General features: G+C 34.3%; 1 protein-coding gene across 1 annotated transcript in view; it reads left to right on the top strand.

The window, feature by feature from the left end:
* GLRA3 (glycine receptor alpha 3) overlaps window positions 1–18,543 on the top strand; it is a 139,338-nt gene extending 120,795 nt beyond the window's left edge. Inside the window, exons 7-9 of the mRNA XM_036764004.1 lie at window positions 5,741–5,887; window positions 15,395–15,400; window positions 18,127–18,543. Coding sequence (XP_036619899.1) covers window positions 5,741–5,887; window positions 15,395–15,400; window positions 18,127–18,405 — 432 coding nt within the window. The 3' untranslated portion in view covers window positions 18,406–18,543. The remainder of the gene's footprint in view (window positions 1–5,740; window positions 5,888–15,394; window positions 15,401–18,126) is intronic.
* Window positions 18,544–19,727: the final 1,184 nt, after the last annotated feature.

The following is a 19,727-nucleotide window of genomic DNA, read 5'->3' as shown; positions in this document are numbered from 1 at the left end:
ACAGGAAAATGCTAAATGCTGAAGAGGATGTGGGAAAATTGGAACGTTGTTGTATTGTTAGTGGAGTTGTGAACTGATCCAGTCATTCTGGAGAGCAATTTGGAACTATCCCTAAATGGCTATAAAAATGTGCATACCCTTTGACCCAGGAATACCACTTCTAGGGCTGTATCCCAAAGAGATCACACAAGTGGGAAATGGACAAGTATGTACAAAAAAAATATTTCTTGCAGCTCTTTTTGTGGTAGCAAAGAAATGGAAATCAAGGGGATGCCCATCAATTGGGGAATGGCTAAACAAATTGTGGTATATAAATGTAATGGAATACTGTTGTGCTATAAGAAATGAGGAGCAAATGGACTTCATTATAACCTGGAAAGACTTATATGAACTGATGCTGAGTGAGGGGAGCAGAACAAGGAGAACATTATACATGATTAAAGACATGGTATCTGTAAGGACTAACTTCGATAGACTTGGCTCTTCTCATCAATGCAAGGTTCAAAGACAGCTCCAAAAGACTCATGATGGAAAAAACCATGCACATCTGGAGAAATAATTATGGACTCTGAATGAAGATTGAGGCAAACTGTTTGCTCTCTTTTTTTCTTCTTATTTGGATTCATTTCTTAATTCTCATGATTCATTCCATTGGTTATAATTCTTCTATCTCTGTGACTGGGGCAAAGTCACAACCTCTCTGCAGGTATAACTCAGCGTTTCTAAAATGGGGTTTCTGGAAAAGGGAAGGGACTCAATCTCTAAGATCCTTTCTTGCTCTGAACCTCATCTGACTAGTATATCCCACTTATGAAATGCTCTAACATAGACTAACAGAAGTTTGAGGATTAAGAATCTAAATGTGTCTTGTGTTCTTGCCTACAGTATTTTGGCTTTTCCTAAATCAATTAGTCACCACTGATGGCTAGCATTAAATTCACAAAGCACAATGTAGTTACATGAGGGGGAAAGTCATTATAAAATGCAACTACTTTTGAGAATTTATGTATGTGATTAAGCTTTGTATTTGTTTGTAATTACCAATAAATGCCTCATTTTCTTCTGTATCCCCCAGAGTGTTTTGTACAATGCCTTGCGCATCACGGGAGCTGAACAAATGTTTATTTGCTTTATCTGCCTGTTCTAAGCTTCCAGCAAATCCCTTCTGCAGTTCTTCCTCATGTTGTGGAGGAGGCCCTGGGGTCCCACACAGAGCTCAAGTTATGTTACTCAGGACAAAATGTGTATCTGTCATGTCAAGATCAATCTAACTAAATGTGGAAAGACTCATTACCAGAGAGTTAGTCACCATGTATTGAACTGTTGTGTCAGCACACACTCATGAAGCCATCTACAAACAAGTGGAGGTGTTCTCATCTACATCTGTTGGCAGGAGCAGCATGGTATTGTAGAAAGAGTACTGGATTTGGAGTCAGATAACCCAGGTTCTAATCCTGATTCTGCCATTTAATATCTGTGTGATATTGGGCAAGTGATCCTCAGTTTCTTCTTTACAAAAGTTTATATTTGAACAATTATCTATCTAGCAACTACTATATACCAGGCACTGATCTAAGGTCTTTATGAATATTATCTTAATTTGTCTTCACAATAATCCTAGGAGGAAGGTACTATTAGTATTCTAATTTTACAGATCAGCAAAATGAGATAGACAGAAGCTAAGTGACTTGCCCAGGGTCACACAGCTAGTAAGTATCTGAAGTTGAATTTGAACTCAGATCTTCCTGATTCCAAGTTCAGTGCTCTGCTCACTGTGCTACTGAGCTACTCTGAAAATAAAAGAGTTGGACTAGCCAACGTTCAAGACTGCTCCCAGCTCTAGGCCTATGATCCTATGTGATCATAGGTGAAGATATGAAAAATTAAGAAAGAAAAACAAAATATATTAACATGTGTTAATCACAGGATAAATAGGAAAATCTAGTTTAGAAAGTGCACGTGAGGTCTTTAATACTCTGTGGTTCCATTTGTTGTAGTTCCAAGTCAATCCAGGCAGATTGCTCCTTCAAGAGTGGGTCATTTCAATGCAAATGGGGAATCCCAAATGACTTGAAATACAACTTTTAATTTCTGGTTTGAGACAAAAGTTTCTTTTTACACTGCTCATGGGCCTTTGAAAAGTTTCAAATCACTTTGCAATGAACCAGATGCCTCTGGGTAGATCTATTGGATTAATAACATTTCCATTTAGAACAGATAATGCCATTTAGGTAGACACTCAAGTGTAGCAACATTCACACAAACACTTTTGAGTCATTTTCTCCAAGGGGTATTGATGTTCATTCAGGGACTAAATTAAGTTTTTAAAAATTATTTTCCAAGTATAGCCTGCCTAATATAATAAATGACTTCCAGAAAAATATATTAGGTGAAATGACATCACTGGGGGTGGACAGTTCATTTTAAAGGAATGGTATTTATTTTATATCACAGGTAATTGGGCACAAACAATTGTGTTGGCACTGTGCAGTGTTACAAGAGGGTTTTGTTACAATGCATTGATAACACTATTAGTAAACAGTATTTCCCCAAGTTTGTTACTGCTATCTTCCTGTCTCCAGATCACTTTCCCTCACTATTCAATGACTTCAACAACCATATCACAATTTACCTCTTCATCACACTCTTATCTTCATACTTGGAAACCACTAACCCTCTCCAACTCCTTGTTCTCTCAATCTGGTCTCTGTGTTCTAGCCTCAAGTTCCTACTGTACAGTCTTAACTTCTTTGTTGACCGATTATTCAATGAATTTGCTGGATCATACATCTTCTATCTTCTAAATATGGGTATGCCCTGATACTCTTTCCTGAGGCTTTTGGTCTTCTTTCTCTATATTATCTTGATGATTTCATCTGATTTCATAGGTTCAGTAATTATCTCAATACAGAAAACTTCCAAATATCTTCTTTTCTCACTCTAAGATTCTAGTTCTGCATCACCAACTGCCATTTGGTCTATCTCCATCTGAAACTAACACATCTAAAACCAAATTCTTTATTACCTTTCCTTCTTCTGCCCCTTCTATAAACTATCCTGTTTCTCTGGAGAACAGCATGATGCTCCCAGTCATATAACCTCCATGTCACCCTTGCTCCTTTCCTCTCATCTAATAGGAAAATTTTTTATTCAACGTACCTCTACACCATCACTTGTACCAAATGTCTTCTCTGCACTTATTCAGGTCTTCACCTCCTCTCCCCTGGACAATTGAAAGAGGAAATCAAATTAGATTTCCTTGTTTCTGATCTATTTCCTTTTCTACCCATCCCCACTAAGTAACTAAATAATGCCTGTCTATCAATATCACCCCTTCTCAAAAGCCTAATATCTTTAGGATAACACACAAACCCCACATTGGGCATTTATAACATTTTAAAATCTGGCTGTCACCTACCTTTCCAGACATTTCTTATTACACACACACACACACACACACACACACACGTTATCCCAAAGAAATGAGCATACTTGTTGCCCCAATCTGATATTTCAACTCTTATTTCCATGTCTGTACAGCCAACCCCTCACACCTGGAATGCACTCCTTTCTCATCTCTGCTTCTTAGCATCTTTTACTTCTTTTAGGGTTCAAATCATGTACCAATCAAACAAGTAAGCATTTATTAGGCACCTATTATGTACCAGAAGCTCTTGTGTGGGCTAGTGATACAAAAATAAAAATAAAATAGTCCCTGCCCTCAAGGATTTTATGTGTTTTTTTTTTCCTTGAGAGACAACATGGCATTTATAAGTATAATACAGAATAAATACAAGTACTTGGGGTATGGCTGAATAAATTACAGTATAAGAATATAATGAAATACTATTAAGCTGTAATAAATGAAGGAAGACATGGTTTTAGATAAACCTGGGAAGACTTATGGATTCAGAGGAGAAAGTACAGAATTGGAATAATGTATACCATATCAACATAATAAAAATTACTAATTTTGAAAGACATAAAAACTCTGTTCCACCAAGTTATCAATCACAATTCCAGAGAATATATAATGAATAATGTTGTCAACCTCCTGACATAGAGGTGATGTATTAATATACAGAATGAGACATATATTTTTGGACATGACCAATATGAGAATGTCCCAGTTAGTGATGTCTCCTTCCTTAGATTACATCTTATTTACTTATATATGTAGGTATTGAATCCTCTCAACCTCCCTTTACAGGTAGGGGAAATTTTATTTCTGCCTTTATATTCCTAGCATCTTAAGCATAGTAGATCTTTTAAACATTTTCTTGAATTGAAGTGAATAGTCCACATCATATAGGGTTATGCCTGTGCTTCTTTCTAGAACTTTCTACTGCTATTTTAAGCAAAAAAAGAAAAGAAAGAAAAACTGGGGATGGGAAGGGAGGTAGAGACATGTACAGAAAAACTGCTGCCTGATCTATGTCTAGTTGAGTACTTAAGGAGAGTAAGCACAAAACAGTAAGGATATATGAAAAGAAGAGAAAGTTTCTCTACTTCCTGCTAAGAGAAAAGAGTGCAACTTATTTGAAACTTGTTGGAATTCCCCAGTTGCCATAGTGATACAAGGAAGTAAAGTAATGTGATATCTCCCTTATGTATTTATCATGTATAAAAATATAAAATGTGGCAGTTGGATGAGACCTTAGAGATCATCCAGGACAAGGGTTGATAACCTGGGGTATCCATAGATAGACTGCAGGGAATCCATGAATTTGAATAGGTAAAATTTACATCTTTATTTCCATACAATTTATTTAAAAACATTATTCTGCAAAGGGGTCCATGATGCAGAAAAGATTAACAGGCTCTGATCTAGTTCAACTCTTATTTTATGTATGAGGAAAGTGAAGACAGGAGAAGTAAAGTGATTTGGCCATTGTTGTGTATTACTGGTAGCTACCTTATCTTAAAGGAGAAGGAGGGAGGGAATAAGCATTTATTACACTCCTACTATGTGCAAAGCACTGTGTTAAGCACAATTGTTACCCTTAATTTACATTTGAGGAAATTGAGGCACAAAGATATCCCAGGATCACACAGTTAATAAGTCTTCCTGACTCTAGACTCAGTGCTGCCAGTTGCCTGAAGCGACTGCCATCTATTTTTTTTTAATCTCCCTGACACCTTGGACAGTGCCTTACATAAAGCAGGAGCTTAATAAATGTTTGTTTTTGGATTGGATTGTAGGATCTACTGTCATCTGGCAACTGTTAATTTACCATTTCAGTTCATTCTGCCTTTTTTACCTAAAAGTGTTAATGCAGCATTGGAGTATCTCAATTACTCCTCCAGACGATATTAGATGCTGGAAATAACTGCTTGGAGAAAATGGGAGAATTGTAGCATCCACATCATACACACATTTCAATTTTAGTCACACTTCTCATGTACTAAGCTTGCTAAAAGCAAAATTACATTTCATTACATTTTTTTCTCCTTTATGTAGGTGGCTAATTTGGAATCAAATTCTAAGTGAAATAAAAACAACAGGAAAATATGATCATCTAGTATTTGAAAAAACTTTGTATGGCAAAGTTCCAGAAATAACTCTTTTTTCAAAAAGAACTAAGTTTTTTAAAGTTTACTCTTATTTTACAGGAACTGCCTGGTATTTAAGTGACAGGATCCAGGAAACACCTCCCACCCCATTCTTTCTTTTTCTTGGAGGTGACCCTCAAAATCACCTGGCCCATCTCTTGCTCACTTGGCCTTTCCTTGTTCCCAGGTCTCCTATGTCAAAGCCATTGACATCTGGATGGCAGTGTGTCTCCTCTTTGTGTTCTCAGCACTCCTGGAGTATGCTGCTGTCAACTTTGTATCAAGGCAACACAAGGAATTATTGCGATTCCGTCGGAAACGAAAGAAGAACAAGGTAGGATGGGAATATATTAACAAACTGGAAAGATACTGATTTTGCAGCCCTAGAGAAGGAAAATAACCTGGCAGGGAGATAAACATGCTAACATCATTTTGGCATTGTGTAATTTGTAGCTTAGTCAAGTGTTCTAGATAATTATAAAGGAATCTAAATAGTCACAGAATGTTGTATTAGAGCAAGCTGTATGGAGCTCAGAAAAGTTTTCCAGGTGATTCCCAGTGTATTTACTGATACAAATAAAATCTCTCGCTTGAATTAAGAAAATCCATTGCTTTACATATGTTAATTCTTAAAGGCATCAAAGAAGAATTAGAATTTAAACTTGACCTAAATCAATGTTATGGTAAAAGTTTGACTTTATTTTGAGCTTTTTTCCTCTATATTCTTCAACCATATATCTTTTATTTGATGAGACAGAAGAAAAAGATATATGTAGTTGACTGGTCTTTTCTTCATTTATATGTCTTTATGAAAAAGTCAATAGCAGACTAATTGTCTGAAAAGGGTAGAATACTGTTAGCATACTGCTACCACCATTCCTGCTTAAGCTGAACCCAAACCAGAGGGCATCATAAACATTTTGAAATAAATCTATAAAGGGAGTCTCTAGATAGGATTTTTACTCTCAGATTAACAGACTAGTCTTAAATGTGTTGTGCTGTTATTGATCCTGTCCTTTCTTTTCTTTTTGATAAACAATATTTTTAAAAAATGTAACTACAAACAATAAATAAAAGGCTTAGCTCTATCCCGTATTCTAGTGCCAATCAGTTTTTTTTTTAAATATAGGAGGTGCCTACTTAAACATACAATCTTCTAGGTTGGGTTTTGGCAGAGGAAAGAGTGGCTAGGAACTAGAATATCAAAATGTTTAAGTGAAATTAATTAAAACCTCCAAAACAATAGTTTCATTTAAATACTGTGCATCTCCTAAAACATAAAAGATTCAAGGACTTTTTAAGCTTACCCCAATATAACATAATAGCTGGAGTTAGTTCTTAGTTTTTCACATAATAAGTCATTTCTTAATATTTCATGTACATCAAACTGGTTATTTATCCAGCTATGTCTTACAGTCAGAAAAGAGCCAATGCTGCTTCTGGAAATGTCTATTTCATTGTACTATGGGAAGAGTACTAGAAGAATCTGGTGAAAGGTCAAGAACAGAAACCTCAGGGTTGTTCATTTATACAATATTTTGTCAAAACTTGACCCTATTAAGTGGTATACTGAGAAACATGTTAGATAGATAGGTTTTAAAATATGAAAATCTTCCTTCTTTATTCTTCTCCACCCTCTCTCCTCTAATTCTCACCCTCCCTTCTCTTCTCTATCCTCCTTTACTTTTACTTCCCCTTCCATCCCCTACTCTCCACTCTCTTTCTTTTAACATTATTTTCTGATTCTTACTTTTCTAGTACAAAACTAAAAAAATCTTACCCCAAGAATTGGGATTCTTTTCCTGACTCCTCAGCTGTCAACTGATAAAGCTATTTTTCATTATTGATTATAAATAATACAGTGCCCCTTTTCTCCTTCCCACTTTTGTTTTTTTTTTTTTTAGGGATGGTGGGAGAAAGAATTCTTACTTATTCTCTTCACTTTTTTTCCAGATTTACTTGTCTTTTTTCCTTTTTCAATTAGTATTCATATCTCTTCTGTATTTGGAAATTAGAGGGAAATGGGATTATACACCAAATATTTTAAGATGGGGGCATTCGATTTAGAAGAAGTCAATGTATGCAGTACAGGATGGTATAAAAGGAAAAACATATACCATACCTATCATGAATCATGGGAGCAGCATGATTAGATGGATAAAATGGTGGACTAAAAGTCAAAAGACTTCAATTTTCGGTGACTAGTGATTTAAATGGAATTAACAGACTAACTGCTCTTTACCTCAGTGTGATGGATTCTTTTCCCCTTCACATCAAAATATTTCTACCTTGTGGAAGTGTTAGGAATATGAAATAGCAAACTGTGACTTGGACCATTTGAAAAAATATGCATTTGGCACATAAATATGCATGTATGTATATATGTTCATATATATGTATATATTACAAGTAAAAAATGAAGAAGATGACTCAAAACCTTCAGGAAGGTTAAGGAAAAAATTTCTGGAATTTTCTAAGTTCAGTAGTAACTGAGGGGCAAAGTCCTGGTTCTGTGAAGAATCGATTCTTTGATAACCTATGTTAAGATGTTTTACGTAATTCAAACCAAATGTGCAACTTTATTGAATTATACATTACCTGATTCTGATTTCTCAATCCCTTTTGGTCCACTTTGCCTTCCCACAGACAGAAGCTTTTGCATTGGAGAAGTTTTACCGTTTCTCAGACACGGTAAATTCACTTTCTTAACTTCAACTAGAAGATTGTGGTCATCAGTTAAAGGCTAACAGCATATTTCTGCATGTAGGCAGTGTCTGGTGGGGAAACGAAGCCCATTTTTCTTTTAAAGTAATAACAAATCATCAGCAGTCTTAGCTGTTTCTTGGACCTTTCCTTCCTTTATTTTCTTTTCCTTATGGGGGAAAAATTGTCCCATTTCAGTTTTCTTTCACTCAGGGGAGGCATTTTAACTATCACCTTAACTATTTTTTTTTCTGAGCTCTTTGCAAGCTCAAGCTTTTCTGGTAAATATATATTTAAAGAAAAACAGTTCATATTTTCATAACTATTCTCAAAATGAAAACAATGACACATTTTACCCAAACTAAGTAGTATCAAAATGAGTAAAAAATTATCTATTTTTCTTTCTCTTTCCCATTTTTTTTTATAAAAAAGAAAGTTGCTCCAAGGCAATCCTATATTTGACTTGAAATGTTTAATTGGAAGAAAAAAAAGTCTTTTCAGATTCCATATGTGTGTGTACCTAATTCCTCATGTTGGATTTTGATTGAGATACATCAGACAAATGAATGTTTCTGTTTGCAAACTAAGTTCCACATACGAAATGAGGACAAATGCTTAGAGTGGTGGGGGGGAGAAGCATAAGTCAATAAGTATGTCTTGGCATACTGTGCTACATATGGTGTTTAGCTTGGGGGAGAATACTACACCATATAAAAATGATTCAATGAAAATGGAGGAAAGGTGGACATGTTCTGTGTGCTGTCTGTGCTAATGGAAAATGGTATGTCATCATTTGGGTATACTAAAAATACTTATTTCATGGGAGCTAACTTTGCTTCTAATGCTGTTTGACAGAAGAAATTTGAAATGATTTATAGACTGTTTAATTATTTTGTAGCATGTAATTCCATACTATTTTCCCTCTGCCATTAAAACTGCATGGTCTTTCTCAAATGGGTGGCTTTTCCCAGCCTTGTTTTATGTTTGATATTTGAATTGGTTTCCAGTTAACACTAAATTACAATATACAATTGCCATGCAAGAGTTATTTGCTAGACTAATAATTTGTCATTTAATTGCATGGGATTTGCATGCACCATAATGTCTGTAGCATGGCAAGAACTTGCCTTTGGGAAATATCTATTATTATTTTTCATCTAGGCCATACTATGTTTTTATTATCTCTGGGGGAAAAAACTTCAATTAAAGGTTGCTTTACCAAAAGATACAAGCAACACTCCAGTGGGGAAAAAAAACAGGCAAACCATTTCCTCATGATTCATACACCTCAAGAGCATCCAATACATACCTACTGATAATTAAAATCTTATCAGTTGTGTCAACTCATATTATGAACAGTCTGACTACATTTGCTCCATAGAAGTTGGGCACAAACCAAACATTCTACAGTAGCCTAATTTCTAATAAATTTTTGATTATTTTGAGTTACTGAAAATGTGCCCATCACTCAGGACAGAGAGCTGGCCTTGGAGTCAGGAAGACCTAGGCTCGTAATGTGCCTCAGATTTTTGCTAACTGTGGGCAAGTCACTTACCCATCATAAGACTCAGTTTCCTCATCTACAAAATGAGGCAGAAGTTGAACTCACTGACCTCAAAGTTCCTTTACATTCCTTAAGCCTCTGATGTCCATAGACCTTTTTAATAATTGGGATTATTTCTTAACTTCTCCCTCAAGGAGCAAGCCAAATAATAATCTGTTAACAATGCTGAACTAGAAACAAAAGAGTGATATGCACACTGAAAGGATAACAAACCAGAGTCAGATGATGAAAGGGAAGAATGTTATCTATATTTACAGATAAAAAACTAGAATTGTTAATATATTGGTGGAGGTACTCAGACGTAATAACTGAAACATGTTTTCTAAAGTCAAAGGCCCATGAGCTTTTCAGAGAGAACTGGTTTGTACCGTATATCTCTAAACATTCGAAGCAGCTTGGGTAAAAAGTAGACCTATAAAATAGATTACTTAGAAATTAATCTTTTGACTTTAAATGAATATTTAATAACTAAATAACAAAGCAGACAGAGGAATAGCGGGACAATGGCTAGCTCTATAGAGCTAGCCAATGAGGCAAGAAGATCTGGTTTTAAATCTTGCCTCTGATTTATACCCTGTGACCCCAAGAAAGTCATGTAAACTCTCAGTGCCCCACAAGAGGCAAACTTCTTGTGATTTTAAAGGGGGCTTGTTTCATCAATGAAATGCTAAGTTCAGTTCTTCACTAAGAAGTGAGAGATGATTGACAATGAGAATGAGAGAGGGAGGGGGAGAGAGAAAAGGAATAATTCTTAGTAACCAGTTCATGAACTAAAATCTTTTGGGTGCCTGAATTCAGTCCTTAACTTTCCAAGTTGTATATCAAATTGTGTTTTCCCATTCAGATGCCCACTTAAACGTAATATTGGTCTAAAACTTATCCCATTTAATTAATTCTCCTTATTCTCTTTAGGGTTTAATTTAAAATTCTCCTAACATCTACTATTTTTCTGTTGGACAGTTAGAATGAATAAAATAGCATAGGGCTCAAATTATCTTTGATGATAAGAGGACACTAGGATGCCATTTACAAAAGACGCACCAGAACATTATTACAAAGGAAATTATTGGTCCAGGTCTTTTATTCTAATGTTCTATTTGCCATCTTTCTCCCTTGCTAAATAAGATCTTCTATTTTTTTGTATAACAGTGAAAGTTTGCCCTTCATCCAGATTTCCCCACCCCACAATGTTGGGGAGTACTGTGTGCTAATTACATGCCCTGTGGTAGATGTTCATCGCTGAGTGGTCTGTGAGTTTGTATGTGAGTGTATGTGCATTTTTCTAAGTTGTATTAGATGGAAATTGCTGTCTTCTTTGATGATTTTGTTAGGTTTTCTTTTGCTATATGGTTATCACAAAATGCCAAAATGTCTCTGAATAACACAGAGAGAACCATGTGAGAGATATGGACAAAATTCCTATGCTTCAATTTATTTTTTCTAATATAATTTCAGTGGTATTGCAGCCTGACAATGTAGTGACTTTGGAAAATTATAATTTCCTAGTACATATTGTTATGCATTATTACTATACGCTATTTTGTATAGTTATAGATCTAGCCATGGGCTAGCACATAGATCTATGGAGATAATAACAAATCCTTTTATTTTTTGAGTCACCATTAATCCTTTTAAAGTATCTGGGGAAGTTATCTCTAAGTTTTCAAGACAAATAGCTACAATAAACTAGTCATTTATGTATGAATATAGGATAACGCAAATGATAAAAAGAAAAGTTCATGTAGATAAACTTTCACATTAGCCAACATTATGTTCTTTAGCGCACACACAATGTTGATTGATTTTCCATAAAGATATAAGGAATTCTGAAAGATCTATCTTGTGGCTGAAAATCACTAAACACATAAACACAGAGTGCTACATTATTTGTTGCTGTGAAGCAAAAGAACTTATGTGGATGGATTGTATTTTTCTCAGCAATTCTTGTGGTATTTTCACAAAACACGGTTGGTCTACAGATTTTAAATAATGCATTCTTTCTCAGTTATGTTGGAGTGACTTTGATGGAGTAGTTGAAACATCAAACCCTAGGAATAACCCTACAATGGATTTTCTGTGTCACTTTTTTATATATTCCTTAAAATACTGCATCACTAAAATTCGTGAGGATTGTAGTTTTATTTCTTAGCAATTTTTCTGGGAATTACCTATTCTAATTGTCAGATGATACCTTTAAAATGTTAATTTTCAACTCAAATATGAAATTTTTTCTTCCAATCCTTCACTTTCTTCTCCTTGTCTACTTTCCCATTCAACAACTAGAAGGTTACCTTGAATTATATAGCATGTTAGCTCTGTAATGGACCAGAGAGATCATTTTAGATGTGAGAAAACTGAGGCCCAGAAGACATACATGGAAGAAACTCTTCCAAGGTTGACACTTTAAATGGTGATTTAATACTTAACTATGGACTAATAATTTCACTTATAAGGTGGTTTTTGGAATATGTTAGACCTTCTGCAATGTATCATGACTATTAATCCCCTCCAACCTCTATAGATTAATAGTTTATATTTTCATGCTTCTCTTCCTAAGAAAAAATTTAAACAGAATATTTTTATTTTCTGAAATGCAAGCTGTGATAGTGAAATAAGTATTGAACTTTTATTCAAAAATATCTGGGTTCAAAGTCCACCTTAAACTCTTGGTAAGTGTGTGAACAGTCACTTGATGTCTTTAAACCTCCGTTCCTCATTCCTAAATTTAGGGTAGTGCTATTCGCCTACTTCATAAGGTTATTATGAGGCTCAGTAAACCTACAAAGTGCTATGTGCTAGACATCATCATTATTTTTACCTCTTCTTGGAGCCTTAAAAAACTCTCAGTAAATATTAATACAACATAGTTGTGATGTTAAAAAAGAAAGAAAATATAAAGCTAAACATATCATTTTGGGATGGGGTGGTAGAAGGTTGGAGAGGATCAGGACATATGATTTAATTACTATGAGGAACGCCTACCCATGGATAATCCCCCATTAATACAGATTTACAACTTCTCCCTAAGTTGTATTTTGGGGAATGGCTTGGGAAGTACACTGAAGACAAATTCTTTCAAGGGTTAGGACTTACAATTCAGTCTTTCTGACTTCTAAGTTGGCACTCTCTCCATCATGCCATGCCAGATATGACACATAATTTTACTATTTCTAATTTTCTAGCATTGATTGTTATTATTTTTGAACTTTTGGGGCTCAATAAAAGTTGGGTAGAACCAGAAATTTAAAAAAATTGTTTGGATTTCTGATATTGACTTTAAAAAAATGTTACTCAATATGGTTAAATATTTTTTATCCTTTTAAGCTTTAATGAGAATTTGCTTCAGAAAAGAAAATAACTGGTATACTATGCAGGATGACCCAAAAGTCTTAGAGTAGTTTAATTCATATTAAATATTCATAAGCATTTAAATAAAGATTTAGTAAGTACACTAAGGCTTTTGGGACATTCTGAGTACCATAGCTTTAGAGTATCAAAAAATCTTATCGGATTTAAGCACAGAATAATAATACTATATACTAAGTCACACAGCTATTATTATATCTGCATTGCAAATTACAAAAGAGAAGTAGCTTGTCCCATGGTCGCTCAGGTAATACATAGACCCAGAATTCAAACCCAGGTTTTGATTCCAAATCCCCATATTACATTGGAGGGCTTAAGTTGTACCAAACCTAAGGCAAATAGGTGGTACTAGAATCAGGAAGTCCTCAATTCAAATGCCATCTCACACACTTACTAGCTAGTTGATCTTGAGTAAGTCACTTAACCTCTGCCTGCCTCAGTTTCTTCAACTATAAGATGGGGACAATAATAGCACCTACTTCCCTGGGTTTTTGTGAAGATTAAATGAGATATTTATAAAGTCCTTAGCAAAGTCATTGGCACATAGTAAGCACTTAATAAATGATCATTTCCATCCTTCCCCATTTAAATTAAATCTGAATTTATTCTTTTATTCTAAAATTCATTTTTTCCTAGCTAACAAAAAATGATATCTATTCTGTGAGTCTATATATAGCATTTCAGGGATTTATGATTAGTTACTGGAAACAAGAAAATTAATGCCCTACCTACCTCCCAGAGTTGGAAGGAAACCACTTTGTAAACCTTAAAGTTCTGTATAAATCTGAGCAATTGTGATTAATAAAGTGATGAAATAATTAAATTTTAATAACTATTACTGTTTGTTAAATTTTTATCAGTTTTTAATAGAAACAATGAATTTATTACCTAATAAATAACTTGAGAATTACCATGGTGGAGTGGGTAGACATGGTACCTGGTAGGTTCAAGTTGGGTCAGCAGCAACCATCATCCTATTTCTTCTGGAATGCTTTTATTCTAATATAAAATGAGAAGAGTAGGATCAGTTCTTGCAAAAAATTTAATGTTAATTCCCTCTACCCCATACCATAAGTTATTTCCATATTCTTTTTCAAAGAATTTGGAACTCAAAGAAACTGTAGAGATTGTATGATCCATCCCTTTCATATTGCATATAACAATACCTTAACTTCTGAGATGTCAATTTTTTCCTCCTCTGTAAAATGAGGAAATTGGACTAAGATGGCCTTTAAGGTCCTTTCCATGTCTAGATCTATGAACCTATGATTGAGAAGCTCAGAAAGGCCAATTAACTTGTTCAACATTGCACAACTAGTTACCCCTTTTAGTAAAGAAGGTTAAAAATGTCATCAGCTAGGATGTAGGCATACTAGTTGATATACTCTTCCCATAGCTTTTTGCCTGATTAACTTGGGTGGGGCATACAGAATCTAACAGTAGAATTACACCAGTAGTTATAATATGAACCTACCAAGTAAAGTATTAAGAAAATCTGTATCTAAATTTTTATTTTCATTAGACATTTATATAAGTTGTATTTGCACAACCTAAATGATACTACTATTATTGATCCATATACTGCTTCTTCAAGTTAGGTACTTCAGGGGTTTATTAACTATCTTAAGCTCTTGGGATATAATTTACTCTAGCATTTTACTTTAAATTAAGTATTTAATTATACCCTGGGAGACAAGAACTAAGCAATATGGGATTAACTTAGCCTTATCTGAAAACTATTTAAATTGTCAAATGTACATATGAAAATGAATACTGTTCTTGATTCTGTAGGAAATAGGAAAATATGCATTTAGGAACTGCAATAGTTGATAGATATTCATGTATAGTACACAAAATTTGATCATAAGCTTTATCATGTACATGAGTATATATGAAATTTGAAATATAGCTCCTTTGAGATAGGTAAAATTATGAGCTGGATTTGGAGTCAGAAGACCTGAGTTCATATCTAGACTCTCCTACTTATTGCATAGTACATTGTAAGTACTTAATAAAGGCCTATTGATTGATTGCTATGTTGTTTTGGATCAATTACTCAAGCTACCTGGTCCTCAGCATCCTTATCTATAAAATTAGAAGATTATGCTAGATGGTGTTCACAGTCCATTCCTTCTAAACCTATAACCTAATGACCTATTAAGTCCCTTGCATATCTAAACCTATCTTCTTATGGGCTCAAACTTCCAGAAGGAGGTTAAAGCTAGAATGGAGATTGGAATCAGGGTCATAATCAAGTCCTCTCTAGAGATTATTGCTCTTTTGTTTTATTTCTCTGAAAGGCTCATGCGAATAAGTATCACCACACTGGAGTAAATGTCTCTTTTTAAATTATTATAAAGGATAGTCAACAGAAGTGATTTAACCAAGTAAATCATCTGTAGAGCTTGGGATCAGGTCAACACATTGGGTATTTAGCAATTTGCCTCTAACCAAGTATTCAAAACCATGTGAATACCCTGGTGATAAATTATCAGATGAGTTAGCAGTCCTTCCTTTTGTGTTTGGTTCAGACGCAAAAAGAAACATTGAGAGACCCCATTGGACCACACTGCAGCAAACAGTCAGAGTAGTTCAGATTTGGAGGTAGCTGTCCTATCTGGAGTACAGAGGGGGGAAAAAGCATTATTTACAAAATTGTTTATACTTTATTTTCTATGTAAGCATTTATGTGTGAGCAAAAAGGAGTCATTTTCTCACCAAGGTATGCTTATTAAAGACTCATCAGTTTTATGTCAATTATTATTCAACATATGTAATTGCCTATAAATTTTATACTTAACTCTTTCCCAAATTAGATACACTGTACTTTCTCAAGTCAAATTAACATATATGACATAATTACTGAAAAAAAATTAATTTGATCTTAGCATTTTTCTTGGCCTCAATCTCATTGCAATTTCCAACATCGACTCACGAAATGATTAAAATTTTCTTAGTAATTTATCTTTTTTGTGCTTAATTATTATAACTTTGCCTATTATTTTAATTAAAAAACCTATTATCTTTTTCCCCCCACCTTTAAATGGAGAGGGAAAAAGTCCTGCAAAACTACAGGTGGCATCTTCCATGCTTTAAACTGTCAGTAGCAAGAAAACAGTCTTGATGAAGTATTATATATTCTAAACAACTCTAGTAACTTACCGTTTTGACCTCCATGAACTTACTACCATATTTAGGCTAATTTGTGTACCCTTTTTGAAAATTGGTGTTTTTGATATCAATTAATGACTAAGCGAGAAACAGAGACCTCATAATGATATTTCAGTTCCCAAATTTAGTGACTATTTAAAAAATGTTAAGTTACTTCTCCCTTTGCATTTTAAAGATGAGTGCTTTTTTCAACTGCAGCATATTTTCAGCAAGTTGCTCTTTTTCAGGGGGGAAAAACAAGTTTTTTTTTCTAACAACTTAGAATTATTAAGAAATTTAACAAAGCCGAAGTTCAATGAAACATAGGTATTAATGTCTCCTAATTTTTTTAAGTCACAAAACCAGGGTGCTTGGAAAGCAGCTGACCCAATCATAAGCTTAGATTTCAAACCATTCTTTTCAAAGACATTTATTAAACATCTAACTTTGTGCAAGGTACTACATAGCCTATATTCTTCATTTTCCATACAACAGAAGTTAGGAACACATAGAGTCAGAGTTCAGAGTAAATAGAAAAGTAGAACACAGGAAGACTAAAATAAATTTTCCCCAAAATAACCAATAAGATTTCTTTGGCTAACAAATCCATTAAATCTTTAACAAAAACAAAAAATGAGGTTCATCCAAACAAAAAGTGAAAATATTTGTCAGGTCTCCTGATATAGTGTCATGGGACACCGTACTTTTATTATGTACAAATGTGTCTATCAACACGCGAGTGTATAGGATCATAGAAAAACGTAAAAAAGATTTTTCATCTGGAGGTTTTTACAGTCAATGAGACACTACCAGAGGCTTTAGTTAGCATCAAAGTCCCTTCCAAAATACTTTTTTTAAAACCTGTTACATTATTACAATATTTTACATATTGACAGTTTATGTTTAATAGTAGTATAAGACAAATGTAACAAATTAAATAGCAGGAAAAACTGCCTTTAACATTAAAACAATTATAATCGTATAGGAATAAGTAAAGAAAAGATCTGTAATTTTTCCAGGTTGGGGAATTCCTGGTGTAGGAGTAACTTCCCCTGACATAGATCATCAATGCCATATGGCTTAGTAGCTAAGTCTCTGAGAATTGCTGGGGCACAAAAAAGTTCAATGGCTTTTCCAGTGTCACACAGCTTAATCAATCTCAAAGGTTTAAATCCAGTTCTTCCTGACTCTAAGCCTAGCACTCTATCTAATATGCTGTACTGCCTTTGTTTTCTGATGTGGTAGAGTTACACAAATGCACACACACACACACACACACACACAAACATATAAACGCACATACATATGCATATAAATACATACATATAGGACATGTGATGTATAATAAACATGTTTACATATTTTAAATGATGTGTACCTATGGGAGGCAGTATGGCATAGTGAATAGAGATGGGTGAATTGGGTTCAAGCTTTACTTCTGATACATACTAGCTACGTGTCCCTGGGCAAGTCACTTAACCTCTCTCTACTCTAGAAATCTCTCTGTGATTATAAATTTCAGAGAACATGACAACCTGCATTGGTAGAGCAAGTTCCTTCTCCCAATAAAATCACAGGTCCGGTCCCTTTTCCTATATCTGCGTATACACATATGTATACACATGTATCTATCATTGCATAGATAGATGTAAACAGATATGTGTATCTCTATAGCTATATAGAAACAGATCTATCCAAATCAAAATTCAAAGATACCATGACACCACAGGTCATTTCTCTCTGAAAATCATTCTATTACATATAAATTCTTTTTGTTTCTCTTGTGACAGGATGATGAGGTAAGGGAAAGTCGGTTCAGTTTTACAGCTTATGGAATGGGACCATGTCTGCAAGCAAAAGATGGCGTTACCCCCAAGGGGCCAAACAATCCTGTCCAGATCACACCAAAAACCTCCGAGGAAATGAGGAAGGTATTCCTTGACAGAGCCAAAAAGATTGACACCATTTCCCGAGCCTGCTTCCCATTAGCCTTTTTAATTTTCAACATTTTTTATTGGGTTATCTACAAAATTCTTAGGCACGAGGATATTCATCAGCAGCAAGACTAGGTCTCCAGATGTATTGAGGCTTAGCTGTTCCATTTAGCAGGAAATATCTCTGTTATATATGTTTTGGTTGTGTGTGTATGTGTGTGTGTGTACGTGCACATTTGCCTGCATAAGTGCATGTGCATGTGTAGGTGATGACAGGTGTTTTAAAGAGACATATGAAAAAGAGGTTCTATTTTGACTTGCTATGCAGAGTCATAATCAGACAGATGAATGAAGATGAGTATAAGCTATGATAAACTTTGTATTTCATAATAATTAAAAGTGACCAATTTTTTCATAGTAGATCGTATCATTATATAGGAAAGCTTAACTGCCAATGTGTTTTATGGTACAATGTATTACATAGTGGTAGTACCATACACCACTTTTTGGAGTTCCTATGTTTTTAAAAAAATCAGTGTTATTTCCTTTTTAAATTTGGTTTAAAACACCCCAGCTGAGTCCCGTATAAGCAGTATCTACCTAGAATTCTTTTTGTATTAAAAAAACACACAGCAAGTAGTAAAAAATAAAGTTTATCCCTAAAAGCTATTTTCTTAGACTGTGTCTACCTGCCATTTAAATCATTGCTTATTTCAATAGAATATATCAGACAAACTCTGGTTTTGGTGTTATGTTGACCCAGCTAATAGCTCTGAAGGAGAAGAACAAATTTTATAATACAGAAAATATTTAATTTTTTAAAAAAATAATTTAGTGTTATGAAATTTTTCATAACCAGGTCATCTTTCTAGCTAACTAATGTAAATGGCCCAGGAGGCCAGTTAGCCAATAGAATGCCCTTCTTAGCCTTTATTATTCTCTTTGAATTACAGTCAGTTCAATCAGAATGCATTGTTTTTAAAGAATCGTTATACCTGTGTATTTTTAATTATTCCCAAAAAATGTTTGATAAATGTAAGGGAGGTTTTTTAGACTTCGATAGTTATTTAATTTTATTCATGTGATTTTGGTTAAAAATTTTTATTGTAACTGAAGATGAAATATTCAGTGTTCAGTGAAATAGTCACATTTTAATATAGCATGGGGGCTGAAAAGGTAAAAGAAAGTATTTAAAAATTGAGGCTAGATATTGATTTGGTCAAATTGCAATGGAATTATTAGATGAATGTTAGAACACATTTTCTTATGAGATTTATATAAGTTTTTAAAACAAATCAAGTTTAAAAGGACAATTCAATTTGCTGTAGAAATGTGCTACAGGATTGAGTCTCTTTCCCCAAAAGCACATAATTATTGAGTTTTACTTTTACAAATTTGAGGGATCTTAAATGTTGAGCACAATTCTTCCAATGCACAAGATGCTTCCTTGGGAGTCT

The sequence above is a fragment of the Trichosurus vulpecula genome, chromosome 6 (genome assembly GCF_011100635.1).
Source record: "Trichosurus vulpecula isolate mTriVul1 chromosome 6, mTriVul1.pri, whole genome shotgun sequence".
Lineage (NCBI taxonomy): Eukaryota > Metazoa > Chordata > Mammalia > Diprotodontia > Phalangeridae > Trichosurus > Trichosurus vulpecula.
This window is presented reverse-complemented; position numbering and strand designations above follow the sequence as displayed.